The sequence below is a fragment of the Drosophila yakuba genome, chromosome 2R (assembly GCF_016746365.2).
Source record: "Drosophila yakuba strain Tai18E2 chromosome 2R, Prin_Dyak_Tai18E2_2.1, whole genome shotgun sequence".
Lineage (NCBI taxonomy): Eukaryota > Metazoa > Arthropoda > Insecta > Diptera > Drosophilidae > Drosophila > Drosophila yakuba.
This window is the reverse complement of record NC_052528.2, coordinates 8,020,868-8,048,690: the sequence shown is the minus strand read 5'-3', so window position 1 is coordinate 8,048,690 and position 27,823 is coordinate 8,020,868. Positions and strand designations below refer to the sequence as shown.

General features: G+C 42.4%; 1 protein-coding gene across 2 annotated transcripts; it reads left to right on the top strand.

Annotated features, from left to right (window-relative positions):
- Positions 1 to 91: 91 nt before the first annotated feature.
- On the top strand, positions 92 to 27,637 carry LOC6529633 (S phase cyclin A-associated protein in the endoplasmic reticulum). Of its 2 annotated transcripts, none has more exons than XM_015196598.2 (11): positions 92 to 760; positions 1,022 to 3,247; positions 3,307 to 4,753; positions 4,944 to 5,201; positions 5,277 to 5,400; positions 7,323 to 7,462; positions 23,399 to 23,544; positions 23,650 to 23,742; positions 24,024 to 24,115; positions 26,486 to 26,812; positions 26,915 to 27,637. In XM_015196598.2, the coding sequence occupies exons 1-11, from the start codon at positions 580 to 582 to the stop codon at positions 27,023 to 27,025; spliced, it is 5,145 nt and encodes a 1,714-aa protein (XP_015052084.1). In that variant the 5' UTR covers positions 92 to 579; the 3' UTR covers positions 27,026 to 27,637. The 2 variants fall into 2 exon arrangements, with proteins under 2 accessions (XP_015052084.1, XP_002090627.1); XM_002090591.3 differs by having other exon boundaries at positions 92 to 766.
- Positions 27,638 to 27,823: the final 186 nt, after the last annotated feature.

Below are 27,823 nucleotides of genomic sequence, written 5' to 3'. Positions count from 1 at the left end.
ATCGATAGAGTCCGCGCTCTTATCGATAGCTAAGCAGTCTACCGATTGACCAATGGCACTTGGTGCCCAATAGCAACCGTGCGTTCAAATCAGCTGGCTCTGCTCGGCTGAATATGGCAGTAATCAGAAGTTCAGTTTAGACGCAATTACTAAGGGCTTTTTCTATTTAACCAATCCAAGACAAGCAGCAGACAACTGGGAAAGTGAAGGGGAACCCTTTAGGTCTCGATTGACCACGTAGCGGTTCCTATAGGCAAGTCACGCCGTCGAAAAATGCTGCCCAGTCCACTGGCGCTGCCAAATTCTGCGACAAAAACAACAAAGAAGCGACGCCTGAAATAGGAGCAGCGAAAAACAGAAATAATCAATTAAAATCGAAGCGGAAGCAAGTGTTTTCCGCGAAGCATTGTAGACATTGGATAGTTTTTAAGGATTCGGTTTGCATCAAAGGACAAAACCAAAAGTTGCGTGAACAGCTGCAGCAGCTGTGTGGGCAGCGACGCGGCAGAGACGCCGGCAGAGGCTGCGCAGCAACAGCAATAACAACAAGATTTTCGGTCTTCTGTTTTCTTTCCAACAATGGAAATGCGAGAGGTCTTGAGTCGCGAGGGCAGAGAGGCGAAGAATCTGCTAGTCTACCAGTTCTGCGATGAGACAACCTCGAGTGGTGCAACCAGTGGATCTGTGGGCGATGGCGTTGGAGGAGGAGCAGGTGGTGATGGAGGAGCAGCTGTTGGATGCGGAGGCGTACTTTTAAACGGTGACTGTAAGAACCAACAACTGTTGCTATTGAGTATCCGGTACTTGAGGAGTTTATAGGGTTATAGCATTCTTTCTTAGTTACGAAATTACTTTATGTTGTCTAAATAATATTTAGAAAGCTTAATTTTCAAATGGTTAATTTAGTTATTCCTTCATGTCATAATCTTCTGAAAACCACATGATTACCGGGTATTAAATAGACTTCAATGAAATATGCCATTTTAATTTAAATTCTGATTAATATTTAAATCCGTTGCAGGCTATCGGAAGCCACCCATGGTGCCGCCGAAGTCGCCCAACGGTACGCCCAAAAACTGTCAATCGCCCACTTCACCACGACTGAAATCTGCTGCCAGTCTGGGAGGCGGCGGAGGCAGTAGCAGTGGACCACGCGTGCGCAGCGCCTCCACTGGAAGGGACAAAAAGTCTGAGCTGCAAGCCAGGTACTGGGCCTTGCTATTCGGAAATCTACAGAGAGCTGTTAATGAGATTTATCAAACTGTGGAGTGCTATGAAAACATTTCCAGCTGCCAAGAGGCTATCCTGGTGCTTGAGAACTATGTGCGAGATTTCAAAGCGTTAAGCGAATGGTTCAAAGTATCGTGGGACTATGAATCTCGACCACTCCAACAGCGTCCCCAAAGCCTGGCTTGGGAAGTGCGTAAAAGCAATCCCACACCCAGAGTTCGGACTAAAAGTCTCTGCAGCCCCAATAACTCGGGCAAATCCAGTCCAGCCTTGTTTCCGGGTACTCAATCCGGAAAAACCTCACCGTGCTGTGATCAAGGACAGATTTCGCCCAGGAAACTACTGCGTGCCTATGACCAAGTGCCAAAGGGAGCAATGCGACTAAATGTTAGAGAACTTTTTGCGGCCAACAAGAGAGCTACTCAAGGATCATCACAATCTGATAACATAGAGGGTCCTCTAGATTTAAGTGGGGACAAATCTAGTTTTGTGCAGCTGAATACGCAGTATTCCCAAACAGATCTGGAGGATCCACATCTAACTCTAGCGGATATCAGGGAGAAAATGCGCAAGGAGGCGGAGGAAAGAGAAGCTCAGAATAGGATTGAAAAGGAGGCTTTAGAAGAAGTGAACATTCCAATAGCCAATGAATACACAACTGAAATCTTACACAAACAAGAGCCGTCGTTTTTCGAACAACCAATTATTAACGTAACGGAATCTGATTTAATGCAAACAGCACCAGAGCGAACAGCTCTAGAGATGACTGTGGCCTCTCTGGAGTCTATGGAAAACGCCTTACTTAATCAGCAGGCAAATAAAGAGCCTACGCCGCCAAGCACTGTCGTTAAAGCACTGGCGGAAATTTGTAAGAAACAACAACCATTAAATTCCATAACAGGAAACATTGTTCAAAACAGTCCCCTCAAGTATTCTAGTGTGCTAAATCGTCCCTCCAAGAAGATGCTTCCAACACCTGGAGTAGTAGCAGCTCACAAGACCATAGCATCTAAACCGGGTCATGTAAAATCGAATTTACCGCCTCCAGTCAATGGTTTACGTCGCACAAAAACAGTTCCTCCTCCTATAAAAACAACTAGTAGAAGTGGATTACAGCTACAACCCAGGCCCTCTAGCAAAACCGAGTGCCATGGTCCACCCAATAATGTGGCCTCTAGATTGTCTGCACGCTCCCGAACCATGTTGGAAATAAATGGGAGTAACATCAGTTCAAGTGCTAGAACTCTACCGAAGAAAAGTAATCCGGGTTCCATTTTAAGCACTGCCAGAAGAACTAATATTAGTTCTAGGCTAAGTTCTAGGGAGGATATAACTAGTTCCACATCCACTCTGAAAGCTAGCAATGAACAACTTTCAAATTCAAGAAACACTCTAAAAGATTATCAACATTCCGAACCAAAACAGATTCAACTTCCGACAGATGCTAACGATGGTTGGTTGACTGTGAAAAACCGAAGAAGGAGCAGTATGCATTGGGCAAACAGATTCAATCAGCCCACAGGCTATGCTAGCTTGCCGACATTGGCGTTGTTGAACGAGCAGCAAAAAGAGCAGGAACATAAGGAAAATCAGAAAGGTGATGCAATCGGCAAAACAATATCGGCTAAAACTAAAGCTCCAGTTGGAGAGGCAAAGGCCAAAGCGAAAACATCAGTAACCATCACCCGACCAGAAATCAAAAACGCCAAGGCCAAGGTTAATTCATTCCCCGTTCAGAAAAGCTACACTAATCAAGTGAAGAAACCAGAAAAGCAGGAAAAGTCCGATACGCCGATTGTTTGTTCAAGTAACACTCGGAGCAGCAGCAGCAGTATTTGTATTGGACGTAATTCCATTATCAAACGACAGAAATCTGATCTTACAGGACTTAAAATGACATCCTTGCACAAGGAGTACATGAGGAGTGAGAAGAATGCGCTAAGAAAACTTCAACAAAAGGAGCAGGGCAACAGGCAACACAACAGCAGCTCCTCTTCCGCGGAAACCGTTGTGGAATGTAAGTATTTATTAGTTTAATGATATGTACACCTAAATATAAAATTTATATTATCTTAGCTTGCAACGACGACCATAGCAAGATCGATATTAAGATCCAAACCAACTGCGAGTTCTCCAAGACCATAGGCGAACTCTACGAGAGCATTGCCCACTGCAAGCTTCCAAGCGGAAGTCTTAAGCCCAATGCTAGCATCCTAAGTGCTTGTGACGAAAATGAAGAGCAAAATACTGATGACAACGAGGAGGAGCGTAATGAAAGGATCTTAGGAGAGGTTCAGGAATCTCTGGAGCGTCAGATCAGGGAGTTGGAACAAACTGAGATTGACGTAGATACGGAAACAGATGAAACTGATTGTGAAGTTCAGCTGGAGGAGCAGGACGACGGAGTGGATGGATTGGAAATGGGCAGCGGCGATGATTCTGCTGTTTTTGTGACCATGAGCGATGATGAAAACGCCAGCTTGGAGTTAAGATACCAAGCGTTGCTTTCTGACATGTCCTGGAACGAAAGGGCTGAGGCTTTGGCCACCTTGCAGGCTTATGTGGCCAGACATCCTGGAAGAGCTCAAGAGTTGCACCAGAAGTTATCATCCCCCTCCAGACGTCGTTCCCTACAAGAAACTCTGAAGAAATACCAAGCCAAACAGGCGAGAGCTCAGCAAAAGCGCAATCTGCTCCAGCAGGAAAAGGCAGCTAAGTTACAGCAGCTATTTTCAAGGGTGGAGGATGTGAAAGCAGCTAAGAATCAAATTATCGAAGACAAGCGTCAAAAAATGCAAGGAAGACTTCAAAGGGCAGCTGAAAATCGAGAACAATATCTGAAGCAAATCATTGAGAAGGCTCACGACGAGGAGAAGAAACTCAAGGAAATTAATTTCATCAAGAACATTGAAGCTCAAAATAAGCGGCTGGATCTCCTGGAATCCTCAAAGGAAACAGAGGGAAGACTACAAGACTTAGAGCAGGAAAGGCAAAAGAGGGTGGAAGAAAAACTTGCCAAAGAAGCCGCTGTGGAAAGACGACGACAAGCCCTGGAAAAAGAACGTTTACTCAAGCTTGAGAAGATGAATGAAACGCGTCTAGAAAAGGAGCAGAGGATTGGTAAGATGCAGGAGCAGAAGGAGAAACAGCGACAGGCACTGGCGAGGGAAAAAGCCAGGGATCGTGAGGAACGACTTCTGGCCTTACAAGTACAACAACAACAGACGACGGAAGAGCTTCAGCGGAAGATCCTCCAAAAACAAATGGAATCCGCTCGTCGTCACGAGGAGAACATCGAACACATTCGGCAAAGGGCTCTGGAGCTGACCATACCCACAAGACAGGCGGACGAGGGACGTGGCGATCAGGACGAGTCCGAGGATATCTTAAATGGAAATGCCACGAGCACCACCAACGAGGATTGCGATTTATCATCTACTCTTTCCGAAGTGGGGGGCAATCCCGGTCATTCGAGGAGCTACAAGAAGAAGATGAAGAAGCTTAAGCAAAGGATGAGTCAGTGGTGAGTAAAATGAGATTCCTTAACTTTTATTGATGGAATTTCATTAATTGCTGTAGGTATTGGGTATTAACGTGAGTGTTGAATTTCTGCTTAATCGTTAAAACACATTGACTCTCCCTTGGTTTGGGTTCAATAAGCATCAATCTGAAATCAGAATCTGTATTTATTATGTTGTGTGCTCTTCTTACAGCGCTGCCGACTATTTGGAAAGTTTGGAGCCCTTGCCCGCACACGTAAAAAGAGATAGTACAGTTCCTAAGTTGCTAAATCTGGTGGCCAAGGGTGGAGGTGCCCAGGGACTGGAAAGGAACCTAGGCAACCTGTTGCGTGTCATACCCAAAGCTCAGACCTTCGATTTCCAGGCTTTTCTCTGCATGGACGGCTTGGGCATTTTGACCAACCACGTAATTAGCAAGGGCATGGAGTATAACTCTGAGATCTCCAGAAAGTGAGTTGACTTGGAACTTTTCACCTTTCCACTTTTGAGTATATCTTTAATTTCGCTACTTTGTTATTGTTATAGGTCCGTCAATTTGGCCGTGCAGCTGTACAGGAATGCCTGCTCCGTGTGTCCTCAGATTGCTCGTCACGCTCTTCTGGGCAATTCCATAACCGTTCTGTTCGATGCCATCAACAAGAGTTTTCAGGTAATCCTCAAAAAAAAACCGCTTCACAAAAGAAACTTTCATCAACTTTTGGCCACCCAAACTGCTCCACAATAAAAGTGTCGCCAGGCAGTCGTCTCGCATCGAAGCGTTGTCCGTGGGATTGGGGCAGAGGGTTAGGAGCGGTCGCAAAACTTGGCAACTCACATTTCCCCAGGGCACGTCGAAAGTCGCCTATGTGTGTGGTATACATTCGTACTTGGCTGGCGTTATACTCCTGCCGGCATCCACTTAACACTTGGCCGCGTTTATGTCTTTGTCCAACTTAAACTCGCTATAACTGAAATCCTGGTGTGGCGGGGATCTTGGGGATTAATCAAAGGTCTTTGTACAACTATATTGTTCTAGAGATTGCCATTTATGTGCACTAAGTGAATACAAGTAGTTAATACCTAATTTAAATTTTTTAATTGTATTGACCTAATAGTTTTGTTTGGTTTGTCAGAGATAATTCAACACCTTGTTATTTCCCTACATTTTTATAGTATTTCATATCAATATTGTTTTAAATTAACTATGCCATTGTAGGCAATTCAAAATAAGTTGGAAAGGGCATTTGGTAGACGATTAGACCCTTTTGGCCCCGTTTTAAGTTTATGTTTTCTGGCTTTTGTTTTTGCTCGTTTCGCAGGCGTTGTTTATTCGCCATTTCTTTGACGCTTTTATTTGGCGCTGCCTTTTGTTTGTTTGGCATTTTTATTTGAATTTTATTTACTGGCCCCGTGACTCGCTTGTCTGCCGCCTGGCCCATCAATTTTTAAGCACTAGACCGGGTCGGTTCCCTGATCCCCGCCCAAATGGATCTACACTTTCTGGGGCTCTTCCCCCTCTACTGGCAAATTTGTCATCGTGTAAAATGCTTATGCATTTGCGGCTGCTGTTAAATCAATCGTTAAGTGGCATAAAAGCCACTCTTCCACCCAATATATGTATGTATATTTTGTTAGTATTTTTAATTTTTATATTTTTGCTGCTTTATAAGTGCAATTTTGGGCGAGAGGAAAACTGAATGATGTAAAGTATTTTTTTTTTAAACTGAAAATCTAAATATATAAAATTTTGAAAAACTTTTTTTTTGTAATACATACATATATACTTTTTTTTTATATATTTAACTAAAACTTTCTCTTTTTAATATTAGCTGTAATGCAAAAGCTTTAAAATAGCATTAAACGTATAATAGACATAATTTCTTGTCTCTTATTTAAATCTATATAAATATTTTTACACCGCCCTTTGGAGTTGTTATTTTTGGTCGTTGGCATTGTTAACTTGGCTCGTGTTCATTGTTAATCTCCCCCCCTCCCCTCTTCTCACCTACATCACCTTCCGTTTTTTCGTTGATGGATCAGCTTGCGCGCCGCTTGTCATGTAATGAAGAAGAAGAAGGTGACTGTGAGAAGAAGAGGAGAGGAGAGAACCGTAGAAGACGCAACAGAGTAAAAAAGTGAGCGAGGGAGAAATATCAATTAACTTTTTGATTGATGTGGATGTCTCCTTCTCTGTTGCTCTGTCCGTTTGCTGTTGCTGCTTAAATGGATAATTAATTTAAACACGCGACATAAAATTTCACTGCTGGCCCCAAAAAGCACGCAACAGTCGTGCGATGCTATTTTAATTGTTAAGGAGTAACCCACTTTTTGAAAAAGGATACTTCTACATACAATGTATCTGTCGTATGTGTTATATCTTGTATTATTAATGGGGATTCAGTAAACCAATTTCCCATTGCTCTAAGCCAAAACAAGCATTTTCATTGCAATAGGCGCTTTATTATTAACAAGATTTAACATACATGATTATTTAAAAATGGGAATTTGTCAATATTTTGATTCATTTTTTTCGAAATTAAGTCCTATTACCGAAATACGTGTTTTTTCTAAGTCCTTTTCGATCTCTTGCAGTTACCCGAAGAAAAATCACCACAACATCCGGTCGAGTTGTCCACGGAGCTAATGCTGGCCTGCACGGAGGCGCTGTCCTCGAGTTACGTGAAAAAGAACACCCACCCAAAAGTTCCGGAACGCCTGCCGGACATGATAAAGTGAGTACAACAACAAGTGCAGCTACGCCGGCTTATTGCGGCCAACTACAGAAACTTCGAATGAAAAAAGGGGAAATGCGCGAGTTCGAAACCAGGCGGGAGTGGGAGCGAGATGGCCATTGTAGTCGGCACCGCTGCCATCTCTTTCGCACACCGGAGAGGGCGTGTTCTTCTGCGCGGGAGCAGGACAGCAAATGCGGCTGCGCTGCCAGCGGCAACGTCGCTGCTGCTGCGCTGCCCACCGTGCTGCGTTTAAAAAATATTATTATTAATTTTAACTTTTATTTAGTTGGTCACACTATCGCACAGCATGTGGGTCGCCATCGCATTTGTTTGGTGTCTAGCACATAAAAAACAAATGGATTTCCATTCTTGAACAACTGTTAACTATATAGTATGATTATTCCTTTACTGCACTTGTGTGTTGGTAGTTTCCATCATATCAGATGCTACTTGAATTTGAATACGTGCATATAAAAGTTAGTAAATTATACGCTGAATTCAGTTAATTCCATGAAAATGGTGGATTTCTGCTCTTTAAGCATCTTTCATGCTTAATCTCAGATACTTTAATATTGCGTCCTGCAAGGGCTTTGGAATCATTACCCCACCCCCTTCTTCTTCATCTGATGGTTTTCCTGAAATTTGCGTTTATTTTTATAGACAAGAGTTGTAATCGAATTGTTGCTATTGTTGACGTTTCCATAGCTGCAAAATACAAGCGCCATTTTATAGACTTTGCACAACAAAAAAGGGTTTCATTCGTCAAAAAAATGTTCGATTTCTTTTATTTTATTTTAGTTATATTTTAATAAATCACAAACTGTTTATGTAGAATAGTACTGTTCAGTTTTCCCTTTATATTGAAATATACAACTATGTATCTGTTAGTTTTTGTGTGTTTTATCCCTTTATTGTTACATAAAAAACTTTGTTGCCATGCATTTTCCAATTGTGAATTGGCTTTTGTGTGTTACATTTGCGTTTGTTTTTGTTTCGGGTTTTCCCAGCCATTTTTTGTGTTGGCTTTTCTTGTGTGCCGTGGCTTTTGTTTATGCTTTTGTGTGTGCTCTTGGCTCTGACCAATGTTCTGCCTTTTCCTAGCTGTTTGCTTTATTTTTTATTATTCCCGTCTTGTTGACGGCTGTTTTTTATGTTCTTTGTCAATTTTCGTTTGTTTATATTTTCAATTTGGTTACAAAAGCTTTTCGTTTATTTTATTAGTCAGCCATTGTTGTTTTATTTTTTTACGTTAGTGTGTCTTCTTTGCAGCCTTTTGTGGTGGCTTTTGCTGCTTTTTATCCTCATTCTTTTGGTTACTCGCCTTTATTTCTTCGGCCATTTTTCGTAGCGCGCATCTCGGCGCTCAATTCAATTACAGCGTTTGCAAAATCAAATTTTCTTTTGACTATAATTTTCGGGGAAACAACCCCCGGCTTGCCCACTCCCTTTTATGGTGCCTGCACCTTGCGCCATTTTGCCTTGGAAATAAATAAACTTGGCTGAATGGGAAACTCAATTCGCCGCACTTGAATGGTCCGCCATCTTGCACTTCTTCCTCTTCTGGCCCTTTTCCGTTTCCGTTACTTCATATTTTTTCTGGCCACGAAGTATTTGGAATTTTCCGGCTTCCTAATTCGATTGCAGCTTTCTTTCTTCTTCCTCTGCGTGTCGCTTTTGCCGGATGCATAATTAAATTTTTGTTTACTTTTAATTGTTCAGGTGCGGGGCTCTTCAAGTATATATTGTTTTGCATTTGAATAAAGTTTTCGGGGAGTCGTGAAATCGAATTAAAGTTGACAAAGAGGAACTTTTATTCTACACAAGGGTTTTCCTTCTGTGAGGGCAGTGAAACTTTGCTGGCACTTAGAAAGTTTTTTTTAAAAGATTTTTGCTTTCTGAAAGAAAAACTTCCTTTTGCAGATATTACAGTTTTTCAGTTCTAATTATATTTCACGTTGGTTTGCTTAATATATAGAATAAAACACAATACATATTTAGCTGAAAGATGAAAACGTTTATATTGACTGGTGTTTCAAACTATCATTATTTCTCTATATGATTAATTGCAGTACGATTATGTCGATTGAAATAGTATTTGGTTAACCATAATGCCCTTCATAAATCCTGCCACCATCCAGTATGTCATCCCCGTTCTAGAACCATTACAAATTTAATTTGCCTCGCTTGGGCACCTTCACATAACACAAAAAGTGTGCGCAGATCTACGAGATATCTTTTTACACTGTAATAGATTTATAATTAATCAACACAGTCATTAGCCCTCTTGGTAAAAAACGGGAAGTACAATTTTTTAATCACGATTTGATCATCAATCGCAACAACTGAAAAGGCGGCTCATCGCAATCATAACGATGATTTGGCACGCGATAAAGCAAACACCCCTTGGCGCGGAATCGAAACCAGAAAGCAGAACCCAAACCCAAACCCAATCCCGAACCCAAACCGAAACCGAAACCGGAACCGGAACCCCTTTCACCTTGCCACCCCTAAAAAGCAGTCATAATGAAATATATGCATATTTCTCTGCTTGTAGGGGGAAAAGCAAAAGGTCTTCTCGATATTCCCCAGCTTGTCTGTCGATGCTCCTGCGGCTGCTGTTTCCACTGGCAGGATGTCAACAAGGAGGACAAGGAGGACATGCTGGCAGAGTTACTTCCGCTCGTTGCTCAACTACACGACTGCTGTGCGGCAGATAATTTAATTACCCTTTAAGTAACCAGATCGAATGGCCAATTTGGAGATTCGGCCAGCAGGCCTTGGAGCTGCTGCATCCACATCCTGCAGTATGTTCGCATGCAGAGTCTGAGAGTGCAAGTTTTTGTGTCACGGACTTTACTAAGCCAAAAAAAATGGATTGAAATTAGGTAGAACAAACAACTTAAGCATGTACACGGAATGAAGTTCTTAGCCTAAGTTCTTCAAAAATCCATTTTCAACTTAGGTATTACATATAAAATAATGTTTGTTGACTACTCTTCATTATATTTAGTGTATGCTTTCATACATTTCATTCTCCCAGTGCCAATAAAAATTCTCAGCTCAATAACAAGGACAGTATCTGGCATCTAAGCACACTTGCACACCCACACACACGTGCCACTCGGTTTTATTTTACCATCGACATATTAGTGCAACTATTAAGACCTTAAACTAGACAGCAGCCCACTCCGCCCTCGATAGACCATGGTCTTTGACTCTCCTATCTGGTCAAATGTATTAATTTCATTCTGGGTCCTTTGTCCATGCTGCTCTTCTCTCCTCTCGCTTTCTCGTACTCCTTTGGAAATATCCTTCGACTGGAAATATCTCCTGTTTCTCATGTTTCTCCTCCCCGGCCCTTTGTTTGTTGGCTTTTTTATGTGCTGCGTTTAATATCCGATTTCAGTTTCCCCCTAGTCTCTGTTGATTCTTTTTGACAAAAGGCTGAGCATAGGGAAAACTCGGCTCGGCTCGGCTCAGTTTCTGTCCCTTTCGCTTTGTTTGGCATTGGTGAAGTTTCCTATTTGCCCACTGCGCCGCTCCTTTTGTTTGCCCCTCGCCGTTTCCACAACTCCTCCCACCCCCGCTTGAAGGAAAATCAAAATATTGACTCTTAACGGTGTGCCTATTGATCTTTCAGCTACCCCGAAAATGGCAGCGGGGGAGGGTGGAAAATTGGCATTGGGAGGGGGCATTCAATTCGTATTAAGCAGGCTTTCTCTATTATAAATTGTTTAATTAGAAGTGACATTAAAAATAAAGCATTTGTAAAAAAAAAACCCATGATTTTTTACGAATTTCAAAATAAACATACATACATACGTGCTAGAAATTAGGCCAAATACTAATTCAATAAATTAAAATAAATTATAGTCAATTTAAAAACCTTCTTTTGTGTTAAAGTATTGCACTGCTTATTTCATAACTTAACTTAACGTTAAGAACCACCTGCCAGCTTTTTGCATGTCATAATTGAATTCGAATCAGAAAGCTGTCACACAACTAATCGGAGTTGTCATCTGGGTCCTGTTCCTAGCATTTTGCAGTGCGAGTGTTCCACCTCCGACTGCAGTCAACTGCTCAACAGAGCTCAGTTTCAATTTCTATTTCTATTTCAGTTCAGTTTCAGTTTTCGTTTTCAGTTCCCGTTGCTCATCTGTTCGTTTCGACATTCAAACTGTCAAAAAGTCAGCATCAATTACAGTTACAAAGACATCATAGCAAAAGCCCTGCACGGAAACCCACACAAATACACCCGAAATCCGAGCAGCGGAGAGCAGGGGGAGGTGTGTTCGAGGGGGTGTGGCACAAAAGAGAGGGGGTCAAGGGCCAAGGGTCAGAGTAGTAGCTCAAAAGAAGTGTAGCCCAAAACTTCGCTGTATATTTGCATCAAAATGCATTTGGCCATAAAGGACTGAGGAAAAAACCATGGTCGAGATGGGTTTCATGTGTTTTGGAAATCATACCCATCTGTCCGTCCGTATGAACGGTGATATCGGGAAATATAAGAGCTAGAAAGTAGGGATTCAACATGCAGATCTTAATAACACGCACGGTTACTATATTGTCCGCAAAGTTTATAAATTAATAATGTGTCCGGTGTTGCGCAGAGAAAGCAGTCGCTGAGTAAACCGAGTAAGAGGTATCAGATAGACTGGTGGCAAGATAGTACGTAACTTTCGAGTTTACCCTCTACTCTACCCGAAGAGGTCATATGCAAAAGTCTGACATATGCGCTGACATTTTGCATGCAAAAAGGCGCAGCAGCCCAGCAACCTCAGCAGCTATTGCCCTCTTCCCCGCCCTCAAACTCCTGTCCCTTGTCGAGCTGCATGTCAAAAGTTTGATGAGTGCCTGTCCAGCTCCGCCGCATGTCAAAGGACGAGCAGCGGGGGAAGGCGGAGAGGAGGGTGCGAGCGGTACGGCTTCTGGCTATTGAATTACCTACAGGCTCAGTCCGAGGCTGAGCCACTCTTCGTTTGAGTGCATTCGCTTTGATTTTGGCCTGGTTTTTTGTTGTTGTGCCCCCGCTGCTCTGTTTTGGGTTTTTCCTCTCTGGGGAAAATTCCGGGGGAGTGGGTGGGCCGGCAACCACCCACCAAGATGAAGTTGTCTCTGGTAGGCGACATATGTAAAATGTGTAAAGTGCAGTGCCGGTTACAGTTAATTTAATGCTCGTCAGATGCGAAGTACTATATCTCCGGGATGATAATGCACCCTCTATAAAATCACATCCTTCCTGGTTCAGTTTTCGTTGTTCCATCACTTAAAAAAAAGGTTAAACAATGTGCATTTCTTCAACCAAATATGATTTTATAAATGCCAAACATTTAAAATGAAATGACTGGTAATGATTAAGTTGTCCAAAAGGAATTTGGTTGGTAAACATAAAAACCGTACCATTTTTAAATTAAACTAACTTCGTTACATTTAAATATTCTGTAACACATCGCAGCAATTGATGTGTACAACAAAGTGTTTTTTCCAGTGCACTTAATGCGCGTTGGTAGCTCTCAAAGCAAACAGGCAGGGGGTGATTATGAGGGGGTGGAGATAAACAGAACGGGAACACAAAACAGGCGCAAGGACAAGGACAACAAGGACAACCAACTGACGCATCACTCAATCAAATGGCAATTGTGAGGGCTTAACACGAGGCCTCGGGCCGCAACACAATCGAAGTGCCGAGCTACCCTCGCTCAATAGTTGTATAGATAGATAATACTGGTCGCATCCCCTGCTAAAGATCCCGATACGGGGACCGAAACTGGTGCAAATTAACACGCTAAGCACTTGAATCGGGCCAACTGTGGCATGAGTAATGCCCTCAAGTGGCCAGCAGATGGCGCACATTACAAGCCGCTAATCCGGGTGCTACCCTATACCCTATACCCTATACGCTATAAGCGTACCCATACGCTTTTTCAGACTCGCATAAAAATTTACGACAAAACTAAAAATCTTCGCAAAGTATTCTTTGAAATGGCCCAGCCGTAAAGGTCATTTAGCACTAAAGGAAAAGTCGCTGCTATGGTTATGGCTATTCAATGGCTGTGGATTGTTTCTGGAGGAGGGGGTGCACGTATACTTACTTATATACGAGTATATATGTATATAGGGGCGCCGCATTTATGATTGGGCGGCGACTTTCCATAAATTCTAATTTGATTTTGCCACTAAAGTGCCATAAGAACGCAATTTGGTTTCGACTCCCCATGCATATATTCATACTTGTACATTTATTTGGAGGAGCTCTGGAACCCTACGTTGGGCATAATTTTTTACGATGCTCACTCTGCGACATTTTCATTCGCTCGCCATTTTCCATTTTCTACTTTTGCACATACACACTCTCAGCCTGGGAAAGCCAAATCGCAGGCGCCCATTTACAGTGACTTTGGACCCAGACTCTAACTTTCCTATCCTGAATATCTCTAAGGGTATATGAACAATCTTAAAACAGTTCTTAGTTTTTTCCTTTTTTTCATATCTGCCTTTTTTTATGCATTAAGCATGATTTAAAACTATTCAAATATTTTCCAGCTACAATTTTAGATTTAAAGTACTGTTAAATAGTTCCTATCTTTCAATCAGCATAGAGTAGGGTATCTGAGTCTTCGCCTTGCCTTTCTCGACTTGGCTACGTTTAATGCCCGTGCCATTTTTTGTGACCCAACTCCTGGTCGTGTGTGTTGTTCGACTGGCTTTTGTTGGCCGTGTTGCTATTTTATTTTATTATATGCACTTTTCTTCTACAAAATGGCGGCAAACGTCGCCGCACGGTCCTGTTCGGGGTCCTTCTCCGGCTCTGGGACGGATCTTAAGAAGGAGTTTTGGGGGAACATCGTTATGGTTGCGGTTATTTGGCGCCATGTTTTTGTACTACTGGCGTTTGGCTCCCCAGCTTTTTCTTCTTCGCGCCTCGTTTGAGTTTTACGAGCGGCTTTACTTTCTGGCAGCTATTTCGACTTTGGCTTTTTAACAGCCTCGCAAAGGTTGACGGGGGTTTTGGCGACCCAATCCCAGTGCCAATTCCCATAGAAAAATCCCGTCATCGGGCTGCCCCACGTGTGTTGTCCATTTCTGACGTTGATTCCCCCACCCAATTTTATATTTTCCAACGTTTCCTACTTTTCCTACTTTTCGGCTTTCTGGATGAGCATCTGCGGTAGGCAGGAGGATGACAAGCCCCATATGGAAAGCAGGCACACACTGAGAAAAAACCTAGCTTGCATTCAAATAAGATATTTAATAATTGAAAACAGATAATTTGGTACCACATCTTGAAAACAAAATCTATTAATTGTATTCTTTCTCCTAAACTAAACTAATTGGCCTTGCAGCTTTAACTGTTTTTGAGTACTTCATTTCTCTCTGTGTAAATGGGTAAAAACTGCTGAAATTTTATTTTCAACGCGCGTGTCGTAATTGAAGACGCCCGAACTCCTCCTCCAGCCCCACCCAGCCCCCTGTCAAAATATATATGTATTTAATATAAGACAAAACGTTTACCCCGTTGCCTGTCGCCCCAATGTTTTCCTGCGTGTTTCTGGGGTAAATGGAAAACGCTTTGGGTGGCGTTCGTTACTAAGAAAACACAGGAGACGCGACGCGAGATGGAACGGAATGGTTTGGTATGGCATTGCTATATGGACGGTTGGATGGATGGATTGGATGGACGGGTGACGTGTTGATGAATTTTCACTTTAAGAACTCGGCTAGACAGGATCGGGATTATATATCCCACGGAGTGATTGCCACATCCGTGTTTGTCTTCGCCTCTCGTTGGCCTACCGCATGCAGATTTCAGATTTTCCATCCCATATCTATAACTCGGATTTACTTGAGATGATTTACTTCGCTGAGATATTTTCTGCCGGCCTCTTGGGTTTCATTTCCCCCTAATTCTCCGCACTTTTTGCACACTTTTCTGGCAAACTCGTAAGGGCCCACTTGACAGCTCAATCTCGGCACTTGCCAGGCACTCTTTAACATTTTTTTTACCCTCAACTCTTAGGTCTGCGCGTAATGCGAGTTTAATCACTGAGGTATAAGGAATAAAAGTGAGCAACAACCCCGGAGCACATCTATCTGCATCCCTTTAAACCCGAACTGACAGCCAAATGTCTTAATTTATTCATAACTTTTTATACATGTTTATTAGACTACGCAGAGCGAGGGGAGGGGCGGCCAGGGTGGTGGGCTATTATATTGTTGTCCCCGGCCAAAATGCATCCCTCACTCCGCCTTAAACAATTTCCATGTTTTGATTTATGAATGATAATGCGCTGTGACACATCCGAAGCCAAGCGGAGCGAACCCAACTGGATGGGTCAGCAGCCCATGAGCTCTTCATTTCGGCATATGTCTGCATTGCGTTAATTTGCATTAATGGGCGTGGTAATGGGCCTGCAACCGTGGCTGCCGATTTTTGGGCGGTTTAATGAGGCGCAGCCTCGTGAAAAGTTTAACAGATTCAGTAGTCTCGCAAAATATGCACGCCTGAAAGTATTTCAGATAAGGGGTTCCATTGCAACTGTCGCAAAAAAGGGTGACCTTCTGCTTGGTGGGCGTGGCAGGGGGCTATAAGTCAATAACTAATATGGTTATTATAAACCAATTTAATGGGATTTTATGGCCAGCGCGGAGGGTTATTCATTTGTACTAAAAATGTTTCCTTTTTTAAGTTTTGTAGCATGCTTACATTTTTAGCGCTGCTAAAACTTGTTAACTGTATGAAGCACGATATTTAATCAAGAACTGACTTTCGTTGGTTGGCTAGCTTTAAGCCACTTTTCCCATTATTTACGATGAGCTCAGAAGCCCAAGGGGCAGAAACTGGTTTGTAGATACATATGTTCGCATCATGTGCAGATGTATCTCATGCGAGGGCAATCCTTTCGCCGCGGTTTTGCTAGGCGCCATACCTCCATTTCAGCGCAACCTTGCGGTCGCGGAGCCTGTACAGCCATCTCTTTCGGTATGTTTATACCGCGCTCTTTCTGCCACACCGTTGCAAATCAATTTGCATCCATTTCTGGGCTCGGGCATCCTCATTCTCCGACTGAATCATCATCGTCATCCAGCGACTGGTGCAAGGTAAATGAATTAAAAGTTGACGCTGCTCCGTACGGCAATCCGTACAAATTCATTTGCATTCAGAAATGAAAATAAAAACAGGGGAGAGTCCAGAAATTAATTACGATCTCAACTGGAACTCTTATCAGTCGAAGGTGCGGCCCTGAAAAAACACACAGCTGCCTTTTTCGCCTCTCCGCCTCTTCGCCTCTTCGCCTGTCATTTGATTGGTATCTTTGTTGTTATTTTATTTTACACTTTTCTCTGCTGGGTTTTTTTTATTTTATGTTTATTACGAAAAATCTGAAATTAGTTACCATTTTCGCAAAACAGAGGGGTTTCGGAGGTTTCCGTTGACAGCTGTGTGACCACCAAAAAATATAAAAAGGACCGTAACTGATGTCCTGTCGAGTCCTTGAGCATAACCAATGGGATTCAATTGGTTTTCGCGTACACAAATAGGGAAAAACTGTAAAATAGTTCTCTAATATGTGGGTTCTACCTTTTTTAAGGTTTTTGATACGGATTTGCTTTGTGTTCGACTAATTGATGACCTGTAAATGAAATGTTGAAATCAAGATTATAAGGGATATTTCAAAAGAATATTTTGTACTTTAGATACAAAAAAATAGTGTGTTTGCGTAGACACAGACCTTTGTTGTTTTGGTAACATAATGAGTACTAACGTGAACATTAAAAATTTAATTATAAATCGATCGGTATTTCGCGTAGACCGCCCGTTGGGAAAACTTTCAAAGTGCACCCAGTCATAACCGCATCTCCGCCTCAGCCAAAACATTTACCAATGCAATTAAACCATAACCGTCCACCCAAAGCATAAATTCTATCCTCACATAGGGGTGTCCTTTTTCGAATGACCATTTCGCTATGCGTGCCACAGGATAGCTTCGTAAAAAATCAAAAATGTTTTGCGCCCGAATGCGGTCAATTCAATTTCAATTCGCTTCTGAATTCCGAATTGCATTTTCCGGGCAATAATTGATGGGCAGCGGAGCAATCGGTCCTTTTCCACTCGCTCTTGTGCCCTCTTTCAACAATCTCAACAATGGGATAAGTCTAAGTAAGTGGGTTATTAGCACCGCAGGATGTCCGAAGTGGCAAAAGGACATGCAGGCCGAAAGGAGACCCCTGCCGGCAAAGGAACCCTTGCTGGGTATTAGGGAGTCACGTCCCAGATCCTGTTGATGTGATTATTGTTGTTGGAGGAGTTTCGTATTAGTAATGTAAACATGCACAGGGAACAATGTGAAAATGTCCGTTTCGCATGCAGTATAACTTACTATGCATATTTTAAACCAATCGGTGCAATATGCGATTTAATATCATTTTCCATTTAATACAACTAAATATTACCCCACCAATGTACGTCATTAAACTTCCAAATAAAGATACTTGACTGGGTGTTTTTCCCTGTGTGCACAGAAAGGTAAGAGGCAATTGAAATTCACGAGAGGACTATTGTTCCGAGTCTAAGCTCCATTAGCCGCAATTTAGATCTCTCCGTGCAAATCCCTGTGACATGACGAATTGTCTTAGTCCTGGCCAGGATTTATGTTATAAATATAACCCCCCCGCCGCTGTTTTAGTGACAGCTGCTGCACGTGCTGCCCTAGTAAGCGCCATAATTATGATGATAAAATGATGATGATGATGATGATGTCACACTGTTGGTGTCTTTTAATGATAACGATGTCCCTGCTCTCGCCCACTGATAAGGTTACTTAACACCACATGCCCACATTTTCCTCGTCGCCCATTAAAAGTTCACCCTCTCGCAGTACAACAAACCCCCTTACCCCTCGGCCCCCGATTCCCTTTATGGCCATAAAGGAGTCGACCAACTTGCAGCGTGAAATTATTTAACACGCGCTCTAATGCATAAACATGGCCAACAAAGTTGCCAACCGAACCCAGTACCAGGTGTTGTGTAATTTCAGCATCGTCAATGATAGCCATGTACCCGCCGAAAAATTTGGTTGGGGCTCTGCATAAAGTTTTGTATAGAGTTATATTACATATTGATTAAAAAGTGCTTTTGAAACAGTGAAAACATGTTTGTTCTGTTCAGAAATTTACATTTTATTTTAGTACTTTATTCATGATGCTTTACTTATGAACGTCTTTTAAAATATATTTTGTTTTGCTGCTTAAAGTAATACATATATATTTTTTAAATGGGTGCCTTAACTTGCATGCGTTGGTATCTCGACCGAGGGTTGCTTCAGCACTTCTGGTCTCCAAGCCACTTGTGGGCAATCAGAGCTATCGACTCTGGCCGGCCGGCTGTTTGACTGCCGATTGCTACCCCTAAAATGCGACTCGAGTTGCATTGTTTTGACATGACACCCGAATCGGGACGCCCGGGAATATGTGTATGTATGTGATGCCCTTCAGAAGGGGGGACTTTGCAATGGCAAGGCGCAGGCGCGACAGTTTTAACCCTCCGAAAGGGAAACAGTTGCTCTTAATCAAGTGCTGACAAGCGGCGGAGAAAACAATTTGAAATTGCATTTTAATCAACTCCGGCTCGTGCGCGCTGCGGAAAGTTACGGGGTAGCTAGCTACAGGCTACATTTCTCTGATTTCCCTTTTTTTCCGGTTTAGTTTTCATTAACACCTTTAGAGCCGATCCGTGTGTGTGTCGCTTGTTTTGCCTGCCGACTACAATCGAATTTCTAATGTTGTTTTAGGCCACCGCAAGGCGTTGAGTTTTATTCACATGCCTCTGACCTGGATCTGAATGTGAATCGGGTTCGGATGTGGATGCGGATGCGGATGGGTCTCTACGTGTGTTCTCGGATGCAGGATGGCAGCCAGCTGGCGTTTTTCCAGCCTGCGTTGTTGACTTTACTTGATTGAATGAATTTGAATCTGATGAATTTCAATGGTTCGTGTTGAAATTGAATTACTGCGAAAGCTGCTAAGCAGATTTGGCTGTGAAAACACAGAATATGTTGGGGTTAAAAATGTCCAAAGCATGTTTTGGGTAACTCGACAGCATGTGAATTTTAAAAATTTGATTTAACCTGTGTGTAAATAAATTAATGAAGGAATGCAATTTGTATAAATTGGGGAAGCCACTGCAAGTATGACTGATACCCATCCTGTAGCTCAGTTTTACAAATTTAACATACAGCGTACAACTAATAAAATAATTCTCAGCTAACTTGAATATTTTAACCCACATTGAATAATTCAATTAAAGATTCTCTAGTTTGCCACAAGTTATGGGTTACTCAAATTACATTAACACTCAAAATTACATTGAGGTATTAAGAAGCTAGTCAAACCCATTGATTAAAATGTAATTTTCTAATTTGTTTATCAACTTTTTATTAAGCCAAAACATGGAGTTCCGCGCCCACAATTTAGCCACCAATCCCATAAATAGTTTAAAAATCGATTGTCCAATTGTTTGAAAAGCCACGTGCTGTGCAAATTTCACTACAAAGCCCACCGACAATGGCAATATAATTCTTTCATATGCTAATGAGCAGCACGCGTCTAGCATTAAATGTGCTCAAAATGCAAAACCGATTAGCAAAAGATTCAGATACGTTCGTCCATAAAATACTGCTAAATGTTCGTAAGCAAATACGAGTGGCATTTGCGAATTTGTGAATTTGCGAGGAGTGTGTGAGATCCCGGGAATTGTGACATTGCATCCATTTAGCAGCTTTCGTAGATTCAAGTGCAAGTCCTTCTCAAACCATTTGGCTTCCATGTTTTTAGAGCTGTGTTTTTTGTTTTTCGGTAATAGAGAGTGAAAGAGAAATTGTTGTGCAAATAATTTCAGTTTGCTTGATGTTTTGATTTCAATTAGGCGAGTGCTGATTACAAACACTAAAAATATCAAACAAAACCTCGTTCCCTTTGTCTGTCCGTTCATTATTTTCTGTGTGATTTATCATAATAAACGAAAGCGAGTCATCAACAAAAGGAGCTCATTCATCGTTTGATGTTTACAATACAAATGAATGGCATACAGATTTCTGCTATTTAAGTGGCAAGCCATAAACATATACAGATCCATAACATTCTACAAATGAATGATTGATATGCCATGACAAAGTCCTGCCGCATAAATCTGAAAATCCAGAGCTGACCACCGGAGCTGCAGTGGCAGCCGTAGCAGCGTTGAAAAGCAAACACGGCCAGAAGCAATTTTTATATAGCCGAAAAATCCATTTTGACCCCTTTTGACACAACCAAAAGTCCTGTTCGCAAATAAAAGCGTCCATTACTCAAACGCTGGCACACACGCACATAAGCGGCCAAACGCACACACACACACCCACTGGAGAGGCAAACAAAGCAGCAAGGACTACGTGCCACCGCCAGGATGAGACCCCAAGTCCCGCTTTTCTGTATCTGTATTTGTGTCTGTGCTGCCCGCTTAAGATGCTTGCGTGAAATGAGTTCTGTTTCAGCATTAACTGAAAGTATATCAAGGACCTAGGATCTTTGATAATAGCTCAAGTTTTTTGGTTAATATAAAACTCTTAACTCTGTAAATGTTTGAAAAAGATGGTGGTTTAAACTTAAGTTGCAGCTTTATTGTGATAAAGAAAAAAGCCTAACGCCTTTGATATTGCCTCCGTTCGATGTTTAAGCCAAAAAGGGTTTTTTGCACACACTGAAAAATAAAGCTAAAAGTACATCTCTGCTGATCCCCTGCTGATATCCCCACAACATTTCTGGCGTTGTCAACTGTAAACATACTTGAGCTTCCTGTTTTGCTATTTGTGCCTCGCATCGCACACAGGACACTTAGCGCAGACAGGCGGACACAAGGACACTGGAGGAACGGACAAGAGGACACCCGGACGCAGAGACGCAGGGACACAGGGATGCAGGGACAATCCACACGATGTTTGCTCTCCTGGTTGGTCAATCTAACCCACAGCCTCGCCCGCCGTCCCTTTGGCCTCTGCTGGACAAAAAGTACTCGGCAAACTCATCAGCACCACAAAAATATCCTTAATAATTTTCTTAAACCAACAAGCACAAAGCTAGCACGCAGCTCGAAGGATGCTTTTACCCCCGTTCTGTGGCTGTGTGGGTGAGTGGGCGAGTGAGTGACCGCCCCTTTGCCGCCGCCAGTGAGCTGTCATCGTTTGTCATGTGTCCTGGCCCGAGTTTCGCCTGTGGAAAGTATTTAGTTCGTTGGTCGCATCAATCCAAACACAAAATGGCCAACTCCCCGGCCAGAGACGACGTATCGGATGTGGCCGAGGCTTCCTCTGCCAGGATAGCAAACCCGGGACCGAGGACCAAGGACCCCGGGCAGGACATAATCGTCAGTGCCGTAAAATAAACAGCAGCCAAAAGCAGCAGCCAACGATGGCGACAAAATAAAAATAAAATGCGACAACACGGGGCGCAAATGGTTGTCGAGGGGGCAAACCACTGGCAGGACACCCAGGACACAGGACTTTTTCGGGTGTGAAAAGGCATTTGGTGCAAAGCTCGAAATAAAAATAAGAATCCCCGGCAAAAAAAAGAATTAACATCCTTGTTAGTTGTGAAAACACGTTCGTTAAATACGCGCGACAGTTGCAGGCGCACCAACCAACCCTCTTCCCTCCCCCCTTTTAATCATCAAGGACCTCCCTCAAGCATGAGTGTGTGTATGTATGTGTGTGGGACAGGCGCAAATATTTTAACAAGTGTCAAATGCACACGCTACTTAACTCAAGCTCTGTGTGTTTTGTTTATTAAACAAAATAGTTGCGATTCGCAAGGAAAAAGTGCAACCCCTTGTTCCTGGCTGAGTAATGTCTTTTTTTACAAGGAACACGAAGTGGTTCGCTTTCCTCTCTCAACTGGAAAATGTCCTTTTCACGGGCGCTTGTAATTTGGGCATTTCTGTGCATTGATTTCGGCACTTAAGACGCTTAATCGGCAGCATAACACGGGAAGGGCCGCGGATTTGTGCACTCTTCAAATAATTTTGCCTTCAAATAGGGCTTTAGTCGAGGGAAAATGGTATACGATATACGAATATAAAGAGAACATATTATACTTTAACATATTTTAATACCTATTAGACTGTTATTCGTTTTTGTAAGTGTAGCCAATGAGCGGCACAGTTCGCTGAACAACAATGTGTAGAATGAAGGGACTAGGGGGAAGTAACCGGAAGCAGGAGGGACCAGGAGTTGTCCTGCAGGACCATGGGCATGCATTTCGGCATTTCGGGCTCGCATAAGCTGGATTAAAATCAAAACAGATTTGCGCTGACAATGACAACGGGCATCAGCATCAGCATCAAAATCAGCAACAGAAGCCGGAGCAAGGACATGTTAATGTTCACTCGGAGGTTAAACAGGACAACAGGACACGAGTTCTCCACCCTTGATATGAGAATGGAAACACCTTGCTGGGAGAGTGAATGAAATGTCATTTGCCCCTTGAATAGTCCGGATGAAGAGGTGGCCATCCTCTCCGGCCGGTGCTGGGATACTTGTCGTTTGCGAGGGGGGGAGTATGAATTTAAATCGCTTTCAAATCATATGACACATGGTCGGGTTCCAGTTGTTTTGCCCCGTGAACGCTCCGGGCGATTAACAAGTGTGGAGTATCCTGGCCCGAAAGGTAGCCATTTGAATGGGTAGGACGTGGGTGTAGATCAACAGAACTAGCGACATATGGACATGGAAACCACGGGGCAAATTAAGGGAAAACGGCCGAGTGACTACTGCTAAATAGCAATGAATAGCTGAAAGGTACAGTTGGGAGGGGATCATTGTAATTAAATCTATATTAACAGTACTTATTTGAATTATATCCATTAAATAATAACATATTTCCGACCCATCTTTCCCTTTGCAGCTTCGCTGTGATTACGGGCCTGATCGAAGTCCTTTCCCGACGCATTCAGAAGGTGCGGGAGTCCATCGAGGGCAACAAGAGTGTGATGCTGGGTCTGCTGACCACCTTGGGCTTCCTGTCCCGCTTCATTGATGTTTGCCAGCCCGGTGAGTCACACTAGCAGTAGCCAGCTTCTGAAGTCGCACCTGCCAGAGGGTAAATAAACCGGAGCAAGATCGTTGCTTATTCGTTTCCTTATCCTCCGTCCACAGGTCCTGCCGATCCGACACGTCTGCTGAGCGCAGCCAAGTCCACTGAGCTCTTTGGAACCGTTTCGATGCTCTATGGCTGCGTGATGCCAATGGGTGAGTTTTAACTGAACCAAACAGTAGCTGCAAATTGAATTGCGGAGGCGGGGGCGGAGAAGTAGAGTAGTAGAGAGGTGGAGGTGCTAATTAGATTTCAATGCACTTTACGAACAACCCAAGCAACGTGATCTCCTCGCAAAGGCGGAAATTAGTTTTGATTTTTCCGTAAGCCTCTAATGTTTTATGAGTGAATATCCGCTATCGCCGCTTATACGCCTTTCCTACCTATTTTGTGACTCGATTTTCTTTTTTATTTCTGTTCTGTTCTGTTTTTGCAGGTGAATGCATTCCACCACGCACGACCGCCCTGGCGGCATCGACTTTTCATCTCTACGTGTCCCTGGCCTGCCTGGATGTGAACACCTTCCAGGTGAGTTTGCCCTTCAACGGGAGGGGTATTCTTGGGAGTTTCAGCGCAAACGACAAACGTCGAAAGTCGAACGTCGTGCGTCGCCGTTTAAACAAATCAAAAAGTCAGCCAGCCAGCCCTTACCCCAATACGAAAGCACAGTGGTTAGTGCCTAAAGAGATCACAAAATCGTTCCTCAAATTTAAGTTTAACATTTTATAAGGAAGAATTCCTCAAGGTTTTTTTTTAGAAACTTTGAATCATGCTGGTAAAGCATATAAGCAAATAAATAATTTGATAAGTTTAAAAGAGTTTATTTTAATCCCAGTTCTCCGAATTCATCTTAAATAATTGTATTAATATAGATGTTATCTTACCTAAAAATGATTTTTAAAGGTATACAGAAATTTATTTCAAAACTTTTTTGGAATCTAAGATCAAATCCATATTTTCACCAATGTGACTCAATTTTGCCCGCTCAAGCAGCAGAGAAAATTTCATTAGAATTTTTCTCGTCTGTTTTATTTTTTCCGTGGAATCTGCTGTTGGCGTGTGTATGCGTTTGGCTTTTCTTTGCTTTGCACTTCTAAACTTTGTCGAACGTGAAATCGCCTGGTGAAAATTGAGAAAATCGGCAACAACAACAACAACGATTGCAGCATCGGCATAAGCGGGAGGAACTGAAGAAAAGGAGGAAAAGTTAGTGTAGACGTTTAAAACTTTGCAATTGCGGCGGCTTGCAATCTGCGAGTGAGTTTCGCCAGAGTGATTTGCATATTGCCGAATGTCATGACAGCCACCACGAGAATTGTGTATTTAGTTCCTTGGTTTGGGGCAGAGTGACATTTGCGCTTTGCGCAACAGACAACACAGCGCCAAATGACAAACACAACATGAGGCAGACGCCATTGAACCGCGATGACATTTCGCTCTGTACTCGTGTACCTGTGAAAATTCGGAGGAGAAAATGGCGAAAAGGGCAGGATTGGGTGGTGGCTGGTGGGTGGACGAAATAGAGGTTGGGTGGGTGGCATACGCAAATATTTTGACACTTTACTTGGGCCAAATGTCGGCTGTCGTCTTGGCGTGGCCTAAAATATTTATGCCAACCGTAACGAAAGGAACCGGATTGGAGTTGGCAGCCAAAACCGCGCCAACGAAACAGAATGTCGGAGTGCTATCGTGAATCTATCTGAGGTTCGGCACTTGAACATTTTTAGTGGTAAATGGTGCAGCTACCAGTACTTGCTAAAACCGCTCTATATAAAATTATATTCATGAATTTGTGTACCTAAGGCGATGGTTTATGTTCAACTTTTGCACATTAAAATGTTGTGATCCCCAAGTAGGTTGCATTAATGCAAATATTTTAAATGAATAGGATTCACATTAGACTTTCGTACGAGCTACCAATCTGAAATAGATATCCAAAGTGTTTGACTGCTAGGTTTTAATTTCCTGTGTACCTCCATCTAAGTATCTAAGTTCTCGAGTGTGTGCGTCTGTTGCACGTGTCAATATTTAACGGATGCAGGCTGGCAGAGGCAAGGCTACGCACTTGACAAACTAATTTGCTAGACAAACTTTGCCGCTGCCAAAAGCTCCAACCACGAATTGCACTGGGATTAGAGCTATTTGTTTTAAATTACCACAAAAATAGATAAGGGTTTCGCTTGCTCGTCATCACCATCAGCATCATCATCATCAAGTTTTGCGAGCGAGGGTCGGTTGCTCCGTTTTTGGCAAATAATTTGATTCGGTTTTAATCAGCAAACTCAATTTTCGAGAGCCGCTCCAGAGGCCGCGTTTGTTTTTGCGTAAATATTGACTTTGTAAAATGAAATTTTCAAGTTTAACCCAAGCCAAGCCAAGCCAATCCAAAACCCACGCAATTTCAATCGTTCTCGAGCGCTCTCTGCATTTTTTTTTCTGTTTTACTTTTTCGTTTCCGGCTGGAAAATCCTTGCCGCTCGCTCATATCCTGCCAGGGTCGGAAAAGTGAGGGGCGTTGTTCTAGCCAGCCAGGCATGTCAATTGTTTGGCTAAATATTTGCTCAGTGCTCGTACTCTTACTCATACTCGAACAAGTTGCCAGTTTCAGTTGTTGAATTTCGAGTTTCGGGTTTTGGCCTGCCAGGATAAACAAATTAGAAGCGCTCTCTGGCTCGCTCGGCGAGTCCCTTATGCAAATAGCAGGCAAATATATAGGCAGGATTAAATAAACAATCGGGCAGGACGTGCCGGCCCTTCATTTCCTGCCCTAAACAAGTGGCACTCTTTGATATTTGCTTTGACTTAATTAAAACATTTGCTCAGTGATTTCGGCTTTGGTTATTTTTTACCATTGTTGTTGGCTTGTGTTGCCAATTAAATGTGCTTCGGTATTTTCAGGAGGCACTGACTGTGGAGGGTCCTTTGTCGCTGAAGCTGCTGGACGTGATGACCCTCATCCTGAACTGCAGTTTGGCCAATGCCCAGTGGGCGAAGAACAGCGAGAGCACCCCAATGCTGATTGACCTTATCGCTTCGCTGGCCTTCTTCTGCGTCAACAATCGCAGGCACCAGGACCTGCTGATATCTGAGCAGTTTTCCGTGATCTTCAAGAACCTGGCCAAGTTGCCCACCCAGTTCAACCCTGTAATTTATCCCTTTCTGGTCACGGTTTCCTTCAACAATCCGCCTGCCAGGGAGTTTCTCAGCAAGGACTTCAATTTGTCGGTAAGGGTTCTTATTTACTATAATGATTTAATGATTTCTTGTAATGATTTAACTCATTGAAATGATGGCAATTTCTTATTACTATTTTCTATATTCTTGCAGTTCCTAGACGAGTACAGCAAATCGGAGATGGCACAAAAAAATGTCGTCATTAAACTGATAAACAGCCGCACCAAAGACAAAATCAGCACCGGTAATAAACAAAATGCGTAGATATATGATATGTTTTAGGTCGGCAACCTAATATACATGTATATAAAGATTTGTATCCCATACAATGATCCTTCAAACTGAAGTCCCAACTTTCAAAGTGATATTATTTTCAAAGAAAATTAAAAATCTGAAGGGCAAAACTACTTGAAACATTCGTAAGCAGATGAACAGCAGGATAATTGAATATCGAATGCAGAAGCGGCACACAAAATATTTGTAATATTATTTATATAACCATAAACTTTATCTTAAACTAGTTTACTTAACAATCACTTCATCTCACTTACTCTCACACATTCGCTAAACACATTCACAACAAGTCGAACTCGCATAGATTTTATATTAATATATACACTTAGTACATGTATTGATTGTAACTTATGTTTAATGCAAAGTATTAACATTAGTTTAGCGCTTCTATCAAACTCACCCACAAGCACAGAAAATTCTCAGTTATCGAATTAACCCATGCTTTTAGCATACACAACTTTCACCTACACAAAAAAAGAAATGGGAGAAAGGCAAACATAAATAAAATTACCTTATGTATTTTTATAAATATCAACGTTTTGTGCAAAAACATTACAAATAAAGCAACGCAAATGAAATAAAGAAAAGTCTTATTAAGAATAAATATGATAGGGGCAATATGATGGCAAAGGGGGGTTTGTTTTCATTTAATTAAATCAATATGCAATATGTAATTTCAGAGTAATTATTTATTTGCATTGCCGTATTAAACAACAGTTGTTTGAATGACTTTATTTTCCTGTTTCTGATAAAGTTTAACAGGTAATA